This window comes from Oncorhynchus mykiss, chromosome 32, assembly GCF_013265735.2.
Source record: "Oncorhynchus mykiss isolate Arlee chromosome 32, USDA_OmykA_1.1, whole genome shotgun sequence".
NCBI lineage: Eukaryota > Metazoa > Chordata > Actinopteri > Salmoniformes > Salmonidae > Oncorhynchus > Oncorhynchus mykiss.
The window spans coordinates 28,327,866-28,344,945 of NC_050572.1; the positions used below are offsets into that span (position 1 = coordinate 28,327,866).

Sequence of the window (17,080 nt, forward strand, 5' to 3'; positions counted from 1 at the left end):
CACAGGTCCTGCATTGTTCACCCGACTCGCTCTCTCCTCTCGCTCTCCTTTTCTCTTCTGTTCCTACCATGCTCCTTTCCTCCTCAGTGTTCATACACTACCATTGGAGTCATCATTTAAACTGACTATATGTACTCAACATAACATGTGGCGCAGTGGAAGCCAGTCTTAGTGAGTCACATGGTGTAAACAAGGTGGGACCCTGGCGCACTAGGTCCCAGGGGACAGGGCTGAATAATAATGCCAGGACAGGCAGGTGGACGTGGGTGGAGCCTCAGCGTTCAGTGCTCATTCATTTCAATAAGAAAACAGGAAGATTGATTCACCCCAGGAGACAGAAAGAGCTTCAGCATCATTGATTATGGTTACATGCACATAATGTGATTTTTATTTTATTTTATTGTGGATTATCCAATTTAATTGGCTGCATTAACTCTAATAAATGCAGAAAATTAGCAATCAAAATGAACGTTCTACCACAACGTCTGAATTGGGAAGCTTATCTGATTCTGAGTCCGGACGTTTAAGGTTTGTACTTCGAAGACTCATACACTTGGTTCTTCCGAACTCCCTTCACTCGCGCTGAAGAGGGAGGCTCGCTCGGCTGGTGCTAGCACAAGAACAAATCAAATACACCACTGGAACGCCCATTTGTATCTTTATATATATATATATATAATTATTTTTAAACATATTATTATGTCTTAATAATTAGAACGATTGCTCAGAAAACCAGGTGTTTTTAATCGGCGTATGCTTACTTCGATTTTTACCTGTCGCCGATTTTTAAAATGAGCAGTGTAAGGTGTTTACATGACTATTGCATAATCTGCCTACTGTCATAATCAGTTTATTGCATTATTACTGTGCATATACTCATTGTCTGGCTCTCTCCCAGGTTTAGTCAGACTAGCACTGAAGCAGAGTGGAGCAGGAAGTGGGAGTCTTTAAATGGCCTCTAAAGCTCTTTCTCCTGCTCAGTGACAGTTCTCGCTCCTGACCTACAGTTTGCCGCCTCCTCTCTCCCTCATTTGTATTCAATTTCTCTGTGAGTGTACCTACAGCTGTCTGCTCTTGTTGTAATAAAATTATCTTCTGAGTTGAAGGATGTGAGAGATAATATTCTGTGGTGGTCCCCCCCCCCCCCCCCCCCCCCCCCCCGACTGAGTGGATAACAGTAGTGACATGCTGGTGAATTGACATGTTTCCCTGAACCGGTGTTGCCTGCTTCGCAACAGACCAACGCAGGTGTGGGGACTGGTTGGTTGGCAGGCTAGCTTTCACTCTGTGCTGCTGATTTCCAGCTCTAGCACACTGCTGACGTGTGTGCATGCTATGTTTGATGAGTCGACTCTCCAGATTGTAAGGGTTGTGGTGACTCAGAGTGAGACTCAGTGACGATGGCCATGGAGAGGCACACACACACACACACACACAGTACTCTCCCCAGGATTCTCAGCCTGATCTTTTAGGGTTTGGCTCTGCATAAGCTACTCTGTAATGAAACATCCTATTGATTTGGTGATCAAGGATTGTTTCATGTCTGAGGTACAATGCTGCTTTTTCTTACCCAATACATCCTCTTTCTAAATACAGAAACATTCTTTTAATCCTCTTAGATTATTGAAAATATGGGGCAGAGAGGGGGTGTGTGTGTAGCACTGCAGGCTTTGAATACAGCCTTTTGCTGTGTGTGTTCTGTAAACCAGATGAGACATTCACTGTTCACACATCCAATGGGCTCTCAAAATGGGGGGGGGGGGGGGCCCGAGATGCAGTGTGCATTAGTCCTATGACCAATTACGGGTCACTCCCTGAATCTGCTGGAATCCACTGAGGTTCCAGTGTACGCACGCGCATGCTGTTATTCTGACCAGGTGGACTCTGTTTCTCCTTCAGTCGTTTGAAGACTGGACTGACCAGTCACCACTGATCAAGGGTGGTCAGCCTGGTTGATAAAGCCTCTTTATTGGTCAAACTTGGGCCCTGGAACCTCCCTGTAGCTCCTATGGAATTCACTCTGGCATTTGTCTGTCAAAATAATCACTGCCCCCCCTTCCCCTGCGCCTTTAAATCATTATCTTTCTGCTCCAGTTTGAGTCTGATAGCATTTTGTGCTCGACAGGGCTGAATGGCAGTGGCAGTCTGTCACTTAGACATGCTCAGCTGGCTTTAGCTCTGGCACGAGTGAGTGTGGCATGAGAGAGTGGAGAGGAAGAGAAACCACTTTCTACATCCCTCCTTCGGTTAAATACATTCTATGGAGTCTGGCAGTGTGTCTCAGATCAACAGTGTTCTCTCTCAGGGTGTTTACTGTCGGCCGCTGGGTACAGGGGAGGGCAGGACACACACAGGGACACAGCGAGGAGACGCGAGGCAACACCCCTCTTTCCCCCCTTGGCGTCGGCAGCCCCTAACATTTCCAAAGTCCCCGAAACGGGATAATGTTTCAGAATGCTGTTGGTGCAGATGGTAGTGCTGTGGGTCTGCGACTGGGAACAGGAATGTGGTCAATCCCAGCATGATGGTGTTCAAGGGCGCTGAGGTACAGGCGTAATGAGGTGACGACATTACGTTCCTCACACACCAGTTAACCCTAGGTTCTCTCTCTGCCCTTGTCCTGGTCTGCTCAGCCCTGCACTCTAGAATGGACTTATGCTGTGTTCCAGAACACTCCTTTGTGACAGGTGACTTGGTGAAATCCTGTTGGCCTTGGAACCTCTCCAATTAATTTGCATGTTGTCACGTGTATATGTAAGCTAAGTTAAAAAATGTATTGTGCTGCGTAAGTCTGTGTGAAAATCCCTCATGTTACAGATACACCAGCACTGACTGAGCTATGCATCTGGGACACGTGTGGAGCCTAGAGGGAGGGGAGGGAGGGAGGGGGTTATACAGTACTAACACATTTCAGCCTGATCTCAGTTGGCTCCTGGCCCACATTCTCTGGTTGATGAGATCCAGACCATCATCAGCAGGCTATTATTAGTCTGCTATGTGAACCAACGCGCGCATGTTCCTTTTGTTTTGAAAGTGGGACAACCCCTCTCCTGTGTGTGTGTGTGTGTGTGTGTGTGTTTTCTTCTTTTTTTTTTCTTCATCACTGTGAAATTAGGTTGTGTGTGAACTTCCTGCTTGGTTAGATAGACTTAATTCCTCTTTCTCTCAGCACCAAACAGCTCAGCCAATCCTCTTACAGTACACAGTAGGTTAGAAGAACAAGTCATCTTTTATTCCTCATTGCAATGACCTTGTTTCTATAATTGTTCTCCTCACAAGACCATTTCTCTCTTGTCATGCGTCTCACATCAGTACTACAGACATCTCAAGAGATTGGGACTATTGTTCTTTCTATCTGCATTTTGTCAAAATTGAGTTATTGACATAGGCTTGTTCCGTTCAATGTCCTCTACCTATATAGTACACTAAATACCCCAATTCAAGAGAAGACTAGATAAAAAAAAATTAATGCGTGTTTTGAACTTTTAAAGCCAATTATCTCAATCATCTTTTTGCAGGTAAAAACCTTAGTCCCAAGCTCTTGATCTTTATTTCTACAACTAGATTCAAGCTTTATCCCATCCATCATGCAATGTTAGTCGACAGATGAAACTGTTGTCGCTGTGCAGGTTATTCTATTAGTCCAGGTCTTAATGGATCAGATGGCTTTAGAGGGGAAGTGTTGGGGGTTTACAACGCAGTGGCATGATAACACGGGACATCTCACCAGCTGCTCTATAAGATCAACAGGAACCTCCACCCCGTTGCTACGCACGTTGCTCTTAAAGGGACATTTCAAAAAGGTTCTTATCCATCTCCAGCGCCACCCCGACGTCGTCAACATAGCACCTTCAGAAAGTATTCACACCACTACTTCTTCCACGTCTTGTGTTACGGCCTGAATTAAAAATGAATTCCACTTTAGATTTTGTTGGTCACTGGCCTATGCATTTTACCCCATAATGTCAAAGTGGATTTATGTCTTTCGAAATGTTAAGATGTTTCAGTTTTTAATTTTTAGTTTGTTGAGATGAAGAATTCAACCCCTTTGTTTTATGGCAAGCCTAAATATGTTTAACAGTCACATAAGTTGCACAGACTAACTCTGTGTGCAATAATAGTGTTTGATATGAGTTTTGAATGACTACCTCATCTCTGTACCCCACACATACAATTATCTGTAATGTCCCTCATTCGAGCGCTGAATTTCCACCACAAAGACCAAGGAGGTTTAAAATTTAAAAAAATGTTTACCCCCTTTTTCGTGGTATCCAATTGTTTAGTAACTACGATCTTGTCTCATCGCTACAACTCCCGTACGGGCTCGGGAGAGACGAAGGTCGAGAGCCATGCGTCCTCCGAAACACAACCCAACCAAGCCGCACTGCTTAACGCAGCACGCATCCAACCCGGAAGCCGCGCCAATGTATCGGAGGAAACACCGTGGTAGCTGGGTATAAAAATCTAAAAAAGCAGACTGTCAATATCCCTTTGAGCATGGTGAAGTTATTACTTACACTTTGGATGGTGTATCAGTACACCCTGTCACTACAAAGATACAGGTGTCCTTCCTAACTCAGTTTCTGGAGAGGAAATGGTGACTTTTTAAAACAGTTAGTTTAAAGGCTGTGATAGGAGAGAACTGAGGATGAATCAAGAATATTGTAGTTGCTTCACAATACCAACCTAATTGACAGCGTAGGGGGGAAAATAAGGACGCCTGTAAAATTATTTTTTTATTGAAAAAAAAAATATATATATATATATATATATATATATATATATATATATATATATATATATATATATATATATATATATATATATATATATATATATATATATATATATATATATATATATATATATATATATATATATATATATATATATATATATATATATATATATATATATATATATTCCCAAAACATGCATCCTGTTTGCAACGAGGCACTAAAATAACACTGCAAAAAATGGACGGGAGTTTTTCGGGATAAAAAATAGAAACAGAATGGAGCTAAGCACTGTTAAATCCTAGAGGGCAACCTGGTTCAGTCTGCTTTCCACCACACATTGGTGATGAATTCACCATTCAGAAGGACAATAACATAACGAGGCCAACTCTACGTTGGAGTTGCTTAACAAAAATATGGAATGTTCCTGAGTGGCTGAGTTACAGTTTTGATTTAAATCTACTTGGAAATCTATGGCAAGACCTGAAAATGGTTGTTTAGCAATGATCCACAACCAATTTGACAGAGCTTAAAACAGTACAATCCAGGTGTGGAGAGCTTTGAGACTTACCCAGAAAGACTCAGTGTAATTAATTGCTGCCAAAGGTGCTCCTACAAATGATTAACTCGGGTGTGAATTATTTTGTAAACTAAATATTTAAATTGGCAAACATTTCTTAAAACATGGTTTGACTTTCATGTGGTGTTGTATGATTGAGAAAATATATTTAATACATTTTGAATTCCGTCTAACACAATAAAATGCGGTAGAAGTCAGGGGGTATGAATACTTTCTGAAGCCCCTGTATGTGAAAATGGTAGAGAAGTGTTTTTCAATGACGACAAGCAATTGGTCAAAATCACATAATGCACACCGATGATGACATTGGAAACGCATCATTTTCACATGTTGGGGTGGTGCTGGAAATGATGAATGTGAAGTTTCCCCTTTTTAAGACGGCTGCAGATGTCCCTGCTTTAGACCCTGGTACTAACCCTGTAGAAATAACCATACCGCAGTGCTTCTAGTGTAAACCGCAGCCTCCGAACAGTCAGGCGTAGACTACGTTTCTTCCTGAAGCCTATTGGGGGATGTTCCAGACGCTAAAGGGTTCACAAGTTGATATGGAGTTTCTTTTTGGCGTCTATTAACAGTCTCTACTGGCGCGTGTTTACAGTGTGATGAGGGAGCCAGCGTGTCGTCTGATGTAGAGTGGCTCCGTCTGCTATGACAGACGTCTGTCGGGGACTACCCACCTTTAGTCTCTGTATGGGACTACCCACCTTTCCCATCCTGGCTCGTCTCAGTGGGAATGTTAAAGGAGTAGAAGCTCTTGATGTCGTTTAGAGGAGCCTCCGTGTGTCTTTCTGTTCGCCGTGTTTGCCAAGGTGGAGCACTGTGGTATGAAAGGCAGTGTGTTCTGAGTCCCTTTGGGGCCCCTAAAACGTGTGTGTGTGTTGCAGAGCGTGCTGTGTGCCAGCCGGGCTGCTCCAGTAGACACAGAGGCCCCAGCGCTCATTAGCAGGCTGTGGGTTCCCTGCGGGAGGGGAGGGTGTCAGCGGGCGGGGGGGTGTCAGCTCAGTGCTGCGTGTTGTCTCTGTGGTGGTGCCAGCGCCACAGCTCTCATCTGAGCCCCGGCCCTGCTCTGCCAGCAGCCCGACTCTCCCTCTCTGAAGAGGCCTAGCATCCCTCCGTCAGTCAGTCAGCCCCCTCGACGGCCTGCTGCCTGCCTGCCTAACTACCCACTCATGCGTCTCTGCTCGTCTCTCTGCCTACCCACGTCAGTCAAACTGTCGGTTGTGCCATTTGACAGAACCGGCTTTACTTACAGCAAAGGCACAATAGTACTGTTGGATTTCCAAACCGTTTTTGGTTGGATGAACATGTTGTGATGTATAACTCAGTAGGTCTGGGGGTTTAGAGAGGAGCTGAGACCTGGTTATGATTCCGAGGGGTTTAGCCCGTACTAAGCAGATGGGCAGGGCTGCATGTCTGTTAAGACCAGCGATCCGCAGAACAAAGTCCCATTTTAAAAGATGTAACAGTGCTGAGTTGTTTCCGTAGAGTTTCCGTAGAGGGTTGTGAACCTTTTTGACTCTTTCGCAGTTCTTTTTGCGTTGACATTTGTAAAAATACATTTGCAACATTTGTTGCGTCTCTTCAGGGCTCTCAGCTAATGATGTCCAGCACTCTGCAGTTTACAAAGTTGCGTCACTACATGTAGGGAGATGAGGAAATCACTCTGGCAGTCTGCCAGCCTCCAAGAGGATTTAAAAAAAAAAAAAGAATTCATGCAAATTCTTGGTCAGCTCTGAGTTCAAAGCCAGAGGTGTCGTCTGTGGGTGGGTGGGGGCCTGCATGCTTGTCAGTCGAAGCCAAGTGTAATGAGGAGTGGTGGTGCACAGCATCAGCAAAAGACAGTCGTGTGTGTGTCGGCAGGGTATCATGGCTGTCACCCCTCCATTTCATCAGGAGGGGACAGTCTATCGACAGTCTAACCTCCACCAACACTTTGATTATCATGCAATATCTCAGTGAAGGCCGCTACTGATGATCAATACAGGGCAATTCCACAGTAACTTTAAAATGTATGCCTAACAAAAAACATTTGATTTCAAAGTTAAACAAAACACAACTCTATGCACAATGACTAATTTGAACAATTTATACAGTAAAAAAATGTTTTTCAATTTTACTGGAAACTGCAGATGCAAAGTCTGGTAACAGAATTACAGTTAAATCTCCCTCAATTTTATTGTTACCAAACTTTCTGTACCGTTCTTCCTGTGTTTTTTGGTAAAAGTGGAACTTGTTCATAGAGCTCTATGGGTTGTTAAACTTTCAAATCAATGGTTTTTGTTTGATGTACATTTAAGTGAGAGATCTGAGAGTAATTCCTTTATCATGGAATTGCCCTACAGCTATTTCAGTAGAGATCCAGCGTGTTTGTTAACTCCCGTTTTTAATCTAATATCCTCATCATTAGTGTTACACATCAAACATTAGCCTAGTACAGCTGCACTGTGTGTGGGATGCAGCACTGTACTTTAAGGGGAAGCAGGGTTATAAGTGTTATACAGTAAATCTGCTCTGTGTAGGAAGCAGGTTATTTCTGTACTCACACACTGGGGACCTTAATAATGAAGCATGCTGGAAAGTTAGTGTCCTTTAATGGAAGTCCATGTCACCATACCATTCTTCGGTCTTTCCTGGCAGTGTACTGCTGTAAGTATCGGGGCTTCATTGACTGTCCATCCTCAAATGGTACTGAGATGGAAGGTTTATTGTCAGATGAAATGGTCCTGTAGGAAAAGGAAGTGACGTGTTTAAGATGTCTGTCAGCCGAAGGAAACTACTGGAACCTCAGTCATACTAGACAGCCATATTCTCCCTATTAATAAATGATTAGGCTTTTACTGAGTTACAGTTCATAGAAGGAAATCATTCAATTGAAATAAATTCATGAAGCCCATATCTATGGATTTCACATGACTGTGCAGTGGCGCAGCCATTGGTGGGCTTGGGAGGGCATAGGCCCACCCACTTGGGAGCCAGGTTCAGCCAGTCAGAAATAAAAATTCCCCACAAAAGGGCTTTATTACAGACACAAATATTCCTCCGCACCCCCCCATCCACCTCGAGCAATCTCGCAGGTGAAGAAGCCGGATGTGGTTGTCCTGCGCTGGTGTGGTTACACGTGGTCTGCGGTTGTGAGGCCAGTTGGATGTACTGCCAAATTCTCTAAAACGACGTTGGAGGCGGTTTATGGTAGAGAAATTAACATTCAAATCTGGCAACGGCTCTGTTGGACATTCCTGCAGTCAGCATGCCAATTGCATGCTCCCTCAGCTTGAGACATCTGTGGCATTGTGTTGTGACAAAACTGCACATTTTAGAGTGGCCTGCTATTGTCCCCGCACTGTGTAATGATCATGCTGTTTAATTAGATTCTTGATAGGTGTGGCATATCAGGTGGATGGATTATCTTGGCAAAGGAGAAATGCTCACTAACAGGTATTTAAACAATTTGTGCACAACATTTTAGAGAAATACACTTTTTGCACATATGGAACATTTCTAGGATCTTTTATTTCATCTCATGAAACATGGGACCAACACTTACCTCTTGCGTTTATATTTTTGTTCTGTGTATATATGAACAAATATACAGTTGAAGTTTACATACCTACGATCTTTACATACGAACTTTGTCCCCATGTGCAGTTGCAAACCGTAGTCTGGCTTTTTTTAATGGCAGTTTTGGAGCAGTGGCTTCTTCCTTGCTGAGCGGCCTTTCAGGTTAGGTCGATATAGGACTCGTTTTACTGTGGATATAGATACTTTTGTACCGGTTTCCCCCAGCATCATCACAAGGTCGTTTGCTGCTGTTCTGGGATTGATTTGCACTTTTCCCACCAAAGTACGTTCATCTCTAGGAGACAGAACGTGTCTCCTTCCTGAGCGGTATGACGGCTGCGTGGTCCCATGGTATTTATACTTGCGTACTATTGTTTGTACAGATGAACGTAGTACCTTCAGGCGTTTGGAAATTGCTCCCAAGGATGAACCAGACTTGTGGAGGTCTACAAAAAAAATTCTGATGGTCTTGGCTGATTTCTTTTGATTTTCCCAAGCAAAGATGCACTGAGTTTAAAGGTAGGCCTTGAAATACATCCACAGGTACACCTCCAATTGACTCAAATGATGTCAATTAGCCTATCAGAAGCTTCTAAAGCCATGACATAATTTTCTGGAATTTTCCAAGCAGTTTAAAGGCACAGTCAACTTCGTGCATGTATACTTCTGACCCACTGGAATTGTGATACAGTGAAATAATCTATAGTTGGGAAAATGACTTTTGTCATGCACACAGCAGATGTCCTAACCGACTTGCCAAAACTATAGTTTGTTAACGGGACATTTGTGGAGTAGTTGAAAAACGAGTTTTAATGACTCCAACCTAAGTGTATGTAAACTTCCGACTTCAACTGTAAATAGGAAATATGTCATGCTTCTTCTGAAGGACCCAGAATATCATGGTTTTGTTCTAGTTTCATGAGGAATCACCTTTCTGTCTTCTGTGTGTCATGGTTATGTTGTGAGAAACATGGTGCATTTGATGCTACTTGTAATGCTTTTCGATCTTATGCTAATGTAAGTGTTATGCTAATGTGTAGTCATCTACTATGCTGTGTTATGGTAACATCCTATTGCTAACCAGTTGCCCTGTGTTTTTAGGATGACATAGATGGGATCCCCTGGTCAGAGGAGAGGGATGTGAGGAAGGTGCTCTATCTCTCCCTGAAGGAGTTCAAGACTGCTCAGAAAAGGCAGCTTGGAGATGGAACCAAATACATAAATGGTGAGTTTCTCCGGAGACTCTTCTCTCCACCACTGACCCAGTCAGCCTTTTGTCTGGACGCTCATAGACCTGTGATGGGCTACTGTGTTTAGTTGTTTACAGTGGACTAGCTGAAAATGATCTGGTAGTTGTGATGGAATAGTGAATGGAGTTATTTCAGAGTGAAGGTGCTTTGGTAAACACAATGAAACAGAGGATGCTGCAGGTTTTTTTTCTAAGCAGGTGCAATATAAAGTCCATGGAGCTCTGTGTGTGTGTGTGTGTGTGTGTGTGTGCACCCAGGATAAAGTTTGGTTTGTGCTATCTGATGCTGCTTTGTTTGACACCTTTGCTGTGCTTCAATCCACTCTGCTCTGTCTTCAAACTAGTAGATTAAACTTCACACAGGCCTCTGAACCTATTCTCCAGTCCAGAGACTGAGGGGGAGCGAAAGTCCTCTGGAGGTTCATAACGTGCTATGCAGGCAAGGGGACGCCTCAGTTTAGATCTAGATCACAGACTGCACTGTACCGACTGAAACTGTCCTCTATTTTGGACAATCAGTCAAACATCCACTACTGTGATGGTAGTGTTCTCACCCCCTCCTCCTTCTGCAGTGTTGTCGGTCTCTGGAGCCAGCTGCCTGCAGACACCCATGGGTCCAACAGCAGAGGGAAGGGACCAAACCTGCAAGGCCCTAAGCGTGTCGGACAGGGGGCCGGGGGTCTATCTCCCATCTATAACCGGCAATCATGCCATCTCCCTGACCACTTTACCTCACTGTTGGCAGGCGTCCATCTCTTTTCCTCTTTCTCTCTCTGCATTATTGAACTAATTACGTGATGCCCTTCTGCGTCCCATTCCTTCCTCTCTCTCGCTCTCTCTCCTTCTCCCTGTTATTCCTCCCTAGATGGAAGGCATCATTATATCAATAGGCCTCTGGTTACTGCTGCTCAGGAAGCTTTCTTCCGGCTCCCCTGCCCTCCTCAATCTCCCTCTCCATATCGCTCCCCCTGTGGTTCTCGGGGGGCGTCGCTCAGTTCTATTGATGGAACTACTGTCTGCGTTGGAGCTGGTGGATGGTAGTGACTTCTCTTCCCCATAACACCACTGGCACCGGCTTTGTCCTGTCTGTCCCTTAGCACTGACCACTGAGACCTCAGGGGATGGAACTGTGGCAGTTTTGGCTAGAGCGTAGTGGCAGAGGGCACAGTGCCTTGGTCTGGCCTTCTCTGAGAGAGTAACAGACTGCCCAATCTGCAGCATGTCATTCTCACATGCCACATTCACTGGACTTGTTATGAACTTGTTATTTTTTCAATATATTTGTTATTTTCTGAGAATGACAGTGCGACGGATGGAGGTGGTGTCAAAGAGCAGTAGGCCAGAGTTGAACCTATGCCAACACTAGACGTGTGCCAGAAGTGACTGTATCTTAGACTGCTAGACCAGCTTAGGCCACATAGACTTATTATTGGGTAGAGCTTTTAATTTTACTCTTAGTACTCGCAGTAGACATTACAGTTACTAAATAGGATCTCTGTCTCCTTCGGTCCAGGTTTAAATTGTGGTCAGAACTGTGTGGTTGGGACAGCCATTTTAAAAACACTACTTTTGTTGTCCTATTGTAGTGTTGTCTCCTAGCATTCCCCTTTCAGTATCCCGTTCTATTGTCAGAAGTGGTTGGAAATGAATTAAAATGGGTTAAAATCCCAAATGTCAAACACATTGTTTATCTTTATATACACACTATGGTCCCAATCATACTGTGTCATAAAAGCTTTGAGAGGGAATTTTTTTTTATTGTTACTAGCCATAGTTGTGGCGGCCACAGCACTCAGTGAGTGAGCTAGCAGACCCCAAGCTTGCTCCATTAGAAACCGCATTATTCAGTCGTAATCACTCTGTTTGTAAAGGTGATTAATCTGAAGTAATGCCACTCTCCTGGCTGTTAATATTTTATATCTGCCTCTGGGCTTCCTGTCTGCATTACTCCACCTCCCACTAATGGGCTACACTCTGTGGTTTGCTACGGTACGCACCCCCTCACCTCTCCATCTCTCCTTCCTTCCATCTCGCTTGCCCTCTCCAGAGAGCAGGAGGAACATGGCAAGGCGATGGGCTTAGTTAAGCACGCATAAATCTGATTACAGACCCTTACGGATCAGCCGACATCCCCCTTCCCCGCTAGGCCTCACTGGGACCAGGGGAAAGAGTTTAGGCCCCAGCCCAGTGTGGCTCCCTCATGACTCGCAGTCTGCATCCCTGCCTCTCTATCTTCCTCACTGCCCGGCCCCTCACAATGGCATTGATGTGAGACCGACATGTGTAAAACAACTCAGAGGAGAGGCAAGATGGCCCCTCACCAGGCTGTTTATGTTCAGTATGAGTATTATCCCAGTCACATACTACCACTGATTAGCGATGCACAGATTAGTGTCGATGAATCTGGAGAATGCTTTCTTTGAGTTATTGGTGTCTTCTGTAAGCTTCATTATACCTGGAAAGTGTATAATGAAAGTCTAATTTAGATTATTTCGAAAGGATGATTTGTGAAGGTACATTTCAGGGAGGTGTTCCACCAACAACCTGCAGGTCAACGACGTGACAAACTTCCCTGTCTTGAGTGTAACTGCTCTCGTCATTGTTAGCATGTGTGGCCCTTTGTTCCTCCAAGGAGGCCTAAATGAGTGAATCATGAGTGCATATAAAGACTTTTGGGGCCTAGTGTCTCTCTGCCAGCTGAACACCTAACTAACCCTGGGTATATTATATACACACAGTTGAAGTCAGAAGTTTACATACACCTTAGCCAAATACATTTAAACTCAGTTTTTCACAATTCCTGACATTTAATCCTAGTAAAAATTCCCTTTCTTAGGTCAGTTAGGATCCCCACTTTTATTTTAAGAATGTGAAATGTCAGAATAATAGTAGAGTGATTTATTTCTGCTTTTATTTCTTTCATCACATTCCCAGTGGGTCAGAAGTTTACATACACTCAATTAGTATTTGGTAGCATTGGCTTTAAATTGTTTAACTTGAGTCAAATGTTTCGGTAGCCTTCCAGAAGCTTCTCACAAGAAGTTGGGTGAATTTTGGCCCATTCCTCCTGACAGAGCTGGTGTAACAGAGTTAGGTTTTAGGCCTCCTTGCTTGCACATGCTTTTTCAGTTCTGCCACAAATGTTCTATGGGATCGAGGTCAGGGCTTTGTGATGGCCACAAAGCCATCACATATCTTGACTTTGTTGTCCTTTAAGGCATTTTGCCACAACTTTGGAATTATGCTTGGGATCATTGTCCATTTGGAAGACCCATTTGCGACCAAGCTTTAACTGATTGATGCCTTGAGATGTTGCTTCAATATATCCACATAATTTCCCTGCCTCATGATGCCATCTATTTTGTGAAGTGCACCAGTCCCTCCTGCAGCAAAGCACTCCCACAACATGATGCTGCCACCCCCGTGCTTCACGGTTGGGATGGTGTTCTTCGGCTTGCAAGCCTCCCCCTTTTTCCTCCAAACATAACGATGGTCATTATGGCCAAACAGTTCTATTTTTGTTTCATCAGGCTAGAGGACATTTCCACAAAATTACGATCTTTGTCCCAATGTGCAGTTGCAACCCATAGTCTGGCTTTTTTAATGACGGTTTTGGAGCAGTGGCTTCTTCTTTGCTGAGCGGCCTTTCAGGTTATGTCGATATTGGACTCGTTTTACTGTGGATATAGATACTTTTGTACCTGTTTCCTCCAGCATCTTCACAAGGTCCTTTGCTGTTGTTCTGGGATTGATTTGCACTTTTCGCACTAAAGTACGTTCGTCTCTAGGAGACAGAACGCGTCTCCTTCCTGAGCCGCATGACGGTTGCGTGGTCCCATGGTTTTTATACTTGCGTACTATTGGTTGTACAGATGAACGTGGTACCTTCAGGCGTTTGGAAATTGCTCCCAAGGATGAACCAGACTTGTGGAGGTCTGCAAAAATAATTCTGATGGTCTTGGTTCATTTTTATTTTTTATTTTTCCCATGATGTCAAGCAAAGAGGCACTGAGTTTGAAGGTAGGCCTTGAAATACATCCACAGGTACACCCCAAATTGACACAAATTATGTCAATTAGCCTATCAGAAGCTTCTAAAGCCATGACCTAATTTTATGGAATTTTCCAAGCAGTTTAAAGGCAGTCAACTTAGTGCATGTAAACGTCTGACCCACTGGAATTGTGATACAGTGAATTCTAAGTGAAAAAATCTGCCTGTAAGCAATTGTTGGAAAAATGACTTCATGCACGTCATGCACAAAGTAGATGTCCTAACCGACTTGCCAAAACTATAGTTTAAGACATTTGTGGAGTGGTTGAAAAACAAGTTTTAATGACTCCAACCTAAGTGTATGTAAACTTATGACTTCAACTGTGTGTACACACACAACAAACCTTAACCATTTATTTCCCTGAGCACCTCTATGGTCTGACTCATACTACCAGAGCATGTTATGAGCAGTTTACAGCCATGACAGGGTCTATGACTGGCCTCCTGCTGTCAGGTAGTGACCTGCACACTGTACAGACTGTAACTACCAGCTGCTTGAGCGCCAAACAAGTTTTCATAGGAAGCCACTGCTCAACTCAACCATTCGCTACTATGTCATTGTTACCATTCTAATTTATTTTCCTTTGACACCTGCTGTTGGGGGTTAGGGTTGTGGTTTGGGGTTGGCTCATCAGTTAAGGTGTCAGTCCTAAGAAATGTGATAGGAGGGTGATGTGTCAACTAGAAATTCCAGTACCAGGTAGTAGACACTTTGTACGACCTACAAAGAGAGTTTCACTGAAGTTTTTCTGCCTTGGCTAATCAATATGTGCTCATTCATTTGACTTGAATGTCTTTTTGAGCTCTGTTCCTTTCTCTGGAGTCTGGACTTGTTCACTTTGCTCAGCCCACGGGCTCCAAACACACATCAGCCCTCTTACTTTGTTCACTCCGTTTCTCTCCGGTCAACCTGTCGTAGCAGTACACGACATGGTCTCTGACCCCTGTCCTCTTGTCTCTGTAGGTTCCCATGCCCGCGGCCAGCTCAACGGCTTGGGGCAGAAGGGCCACAAGGCTGACGGGTTGCGGTTCCAGAGCACCGATGGCAGCAGCGAGTACTCTGAGGATGGTCCTGCCAAGAAGAGGTGAGTGGTGTTAACCTATACTCTGGAGAGATCGTTTTCTCTGCTCGCTCTCTGCTCAGCAGCAGCTTTGACCAAGACCGAGTGAAGGTAGTGAATCAGGGGTTAGCTCTACAGTACTTTTTTTCATGGCCTGCAGTACAGCCAGGTGTCAGGTGTTTTGAACCAGGTGATGTCAGCATTTGTTAATTCAGTGCTCTGCGTTTTGTCATGATGGGATTGTGTGTGTGTGTGTGTGGTGTGTGTGTGTGGGTGGGGGGGAGCGAGAATTATCAAAGCAAAAATGAACAAATGTGCTGGTAAATGTATGAAAGCCTCTGCCATCTTTTATTAATTCACGTCATTCCTGCTGTATTCTCTTCTCAGTAATGGGACATGACAGCATTAACAGTGAAGGGTAAAGACGAGTTTGATTCTGAGGAATGGGAGCTCTTTAACCAGTGTTCATTCTTAAAATGCAGAATATTTTTAATTAGGGAGTTGAGATGTGTTGAGCATTTCCAATTAATAATTTAGGAGAAAGTTAATGCATTCAAATACAACAATTAGCTTGTTCTCATGTAATTTGTACTAGTGATTTGTAATCTGTAAATGCCTTGGGAGAACTCCGCTTCACAAGAGCTTCTCTCACTCCGTTTCTCCCCTCAGGCTCATTCTCATGGGAAGTAGAATAAGACAGTTATTTGGAAATTGGTACATGTGCTTCTTATACCTTTTATTCTCCCTTTGAGATTCAAGTGATTGAACTCTAATGGGTTCTTTAGATCTAGTGTAAAGAGAGAGGACTGTGTGTGTGTGTGGAGATTGGATGAAGTTAGGGTGAAGACTCTGAAAACCGTCTATATAGTATATGAGTGAAATATTGTGCCCAGATTGAACATGTTGGCCTGGTCATTCCTTGTACGGTTCCCCACTGACGTGGTGCTCTGTACCTCTTGGCTGACTGTCACCTGGGAAACGTTTGTTTAGTTAACCTGTCTAGGACCCCAACAGCCAGTGAAAGTGCAGGGTGCCAAATTCAAAACAACAAAAATCTCATAATTAAAATTCCTCAAGCATACAAGTATTTTACACCATTTTAAAGATAAAATTCTCTTAAATCCAGCCACAGTGTCTGATTTCAAAAAGGATTTACAGCGAAAGCACCACAAACGATTGTTAGGTCACCACCAAGCCACAGAAAAACATTTTTTTACAGCCAAAGAGGAGTCACAAAAAGCAGAAAGAGAGAAAATTAATCACTAACCTTTGATCTAAATCAGATGACACTCATAGGACTTCATGTTACGCAATACATGTATGTTTTGTTTGATAAAGTTCATATTTATATTTTTTTTAAATCTGAGTATACATTGGCGCGTTACATTCAGTAGTTCTAAAACATGCGTTGATATTGCAGAGAGCCACATCAATTTACAGAAATACTCATATTAAACATTAATAAAGATACGACTATTATACATGAAACTTTAGATAAACTTCTCCTTAATGCAACCACTGTCAGATTTCAAAAAAAATTTACGGAGAAAGCAAACCATGCAATAATCTGAGTACAGCCGTTAGATAACAAAGCAGCCAAAAAGATACCCGCCATATTGGGTAGTCAAATTTACTCAGAAATATAATTTTAAATATTAACTTACCTTTGATGATCTTCATCAGAATGCACTCCCAGGAATCCCAGTTCCACCATAAATGTTTGATTTGTTCGATAATGTCCATCAGTTATGTCCAAATACAGTGGGGCAAAAAAGTATTTAGTCAGCCACCAATTGTGCAAGTTCTCCCACTTAAAAAGATGAGAGGCCTGTAATTTTCATCATAG

General features: G+C 43.4%; 1 protein-coding gene across 3 annotated transcripts in view; it reads left to right on the plus strand.

Annotated features, from left to right (window-relative positions):
* Positions 1–17,080, plus strand: part of LOC110488210 (protein Jumonji) — an 85,204-nt gene that overhangs the window by 28,181 nt on the left and 39,943 nt on the right. For all 3 annotated transcript variants that reach the window (XR_005041416.1, XR_005041415.1, XM_036971818.1), the window contains exons 2-3: positions 9,976–10,099; positions 15,138–15,258. Coding sequence is in view for 1 of the 3 variants with exons in the window: in XM_036971818.1 (XP_036827713.1) it covers positions 9,976–10,099; positions 15,138–15,258 (245 nt within the window). In the remaining 2 variants the exon portion in view is untranslated. The remainder of the gene's footprint in view (positions 1–9,975; positions 10,100–15,137; positions 15,259–17,080) is intronic.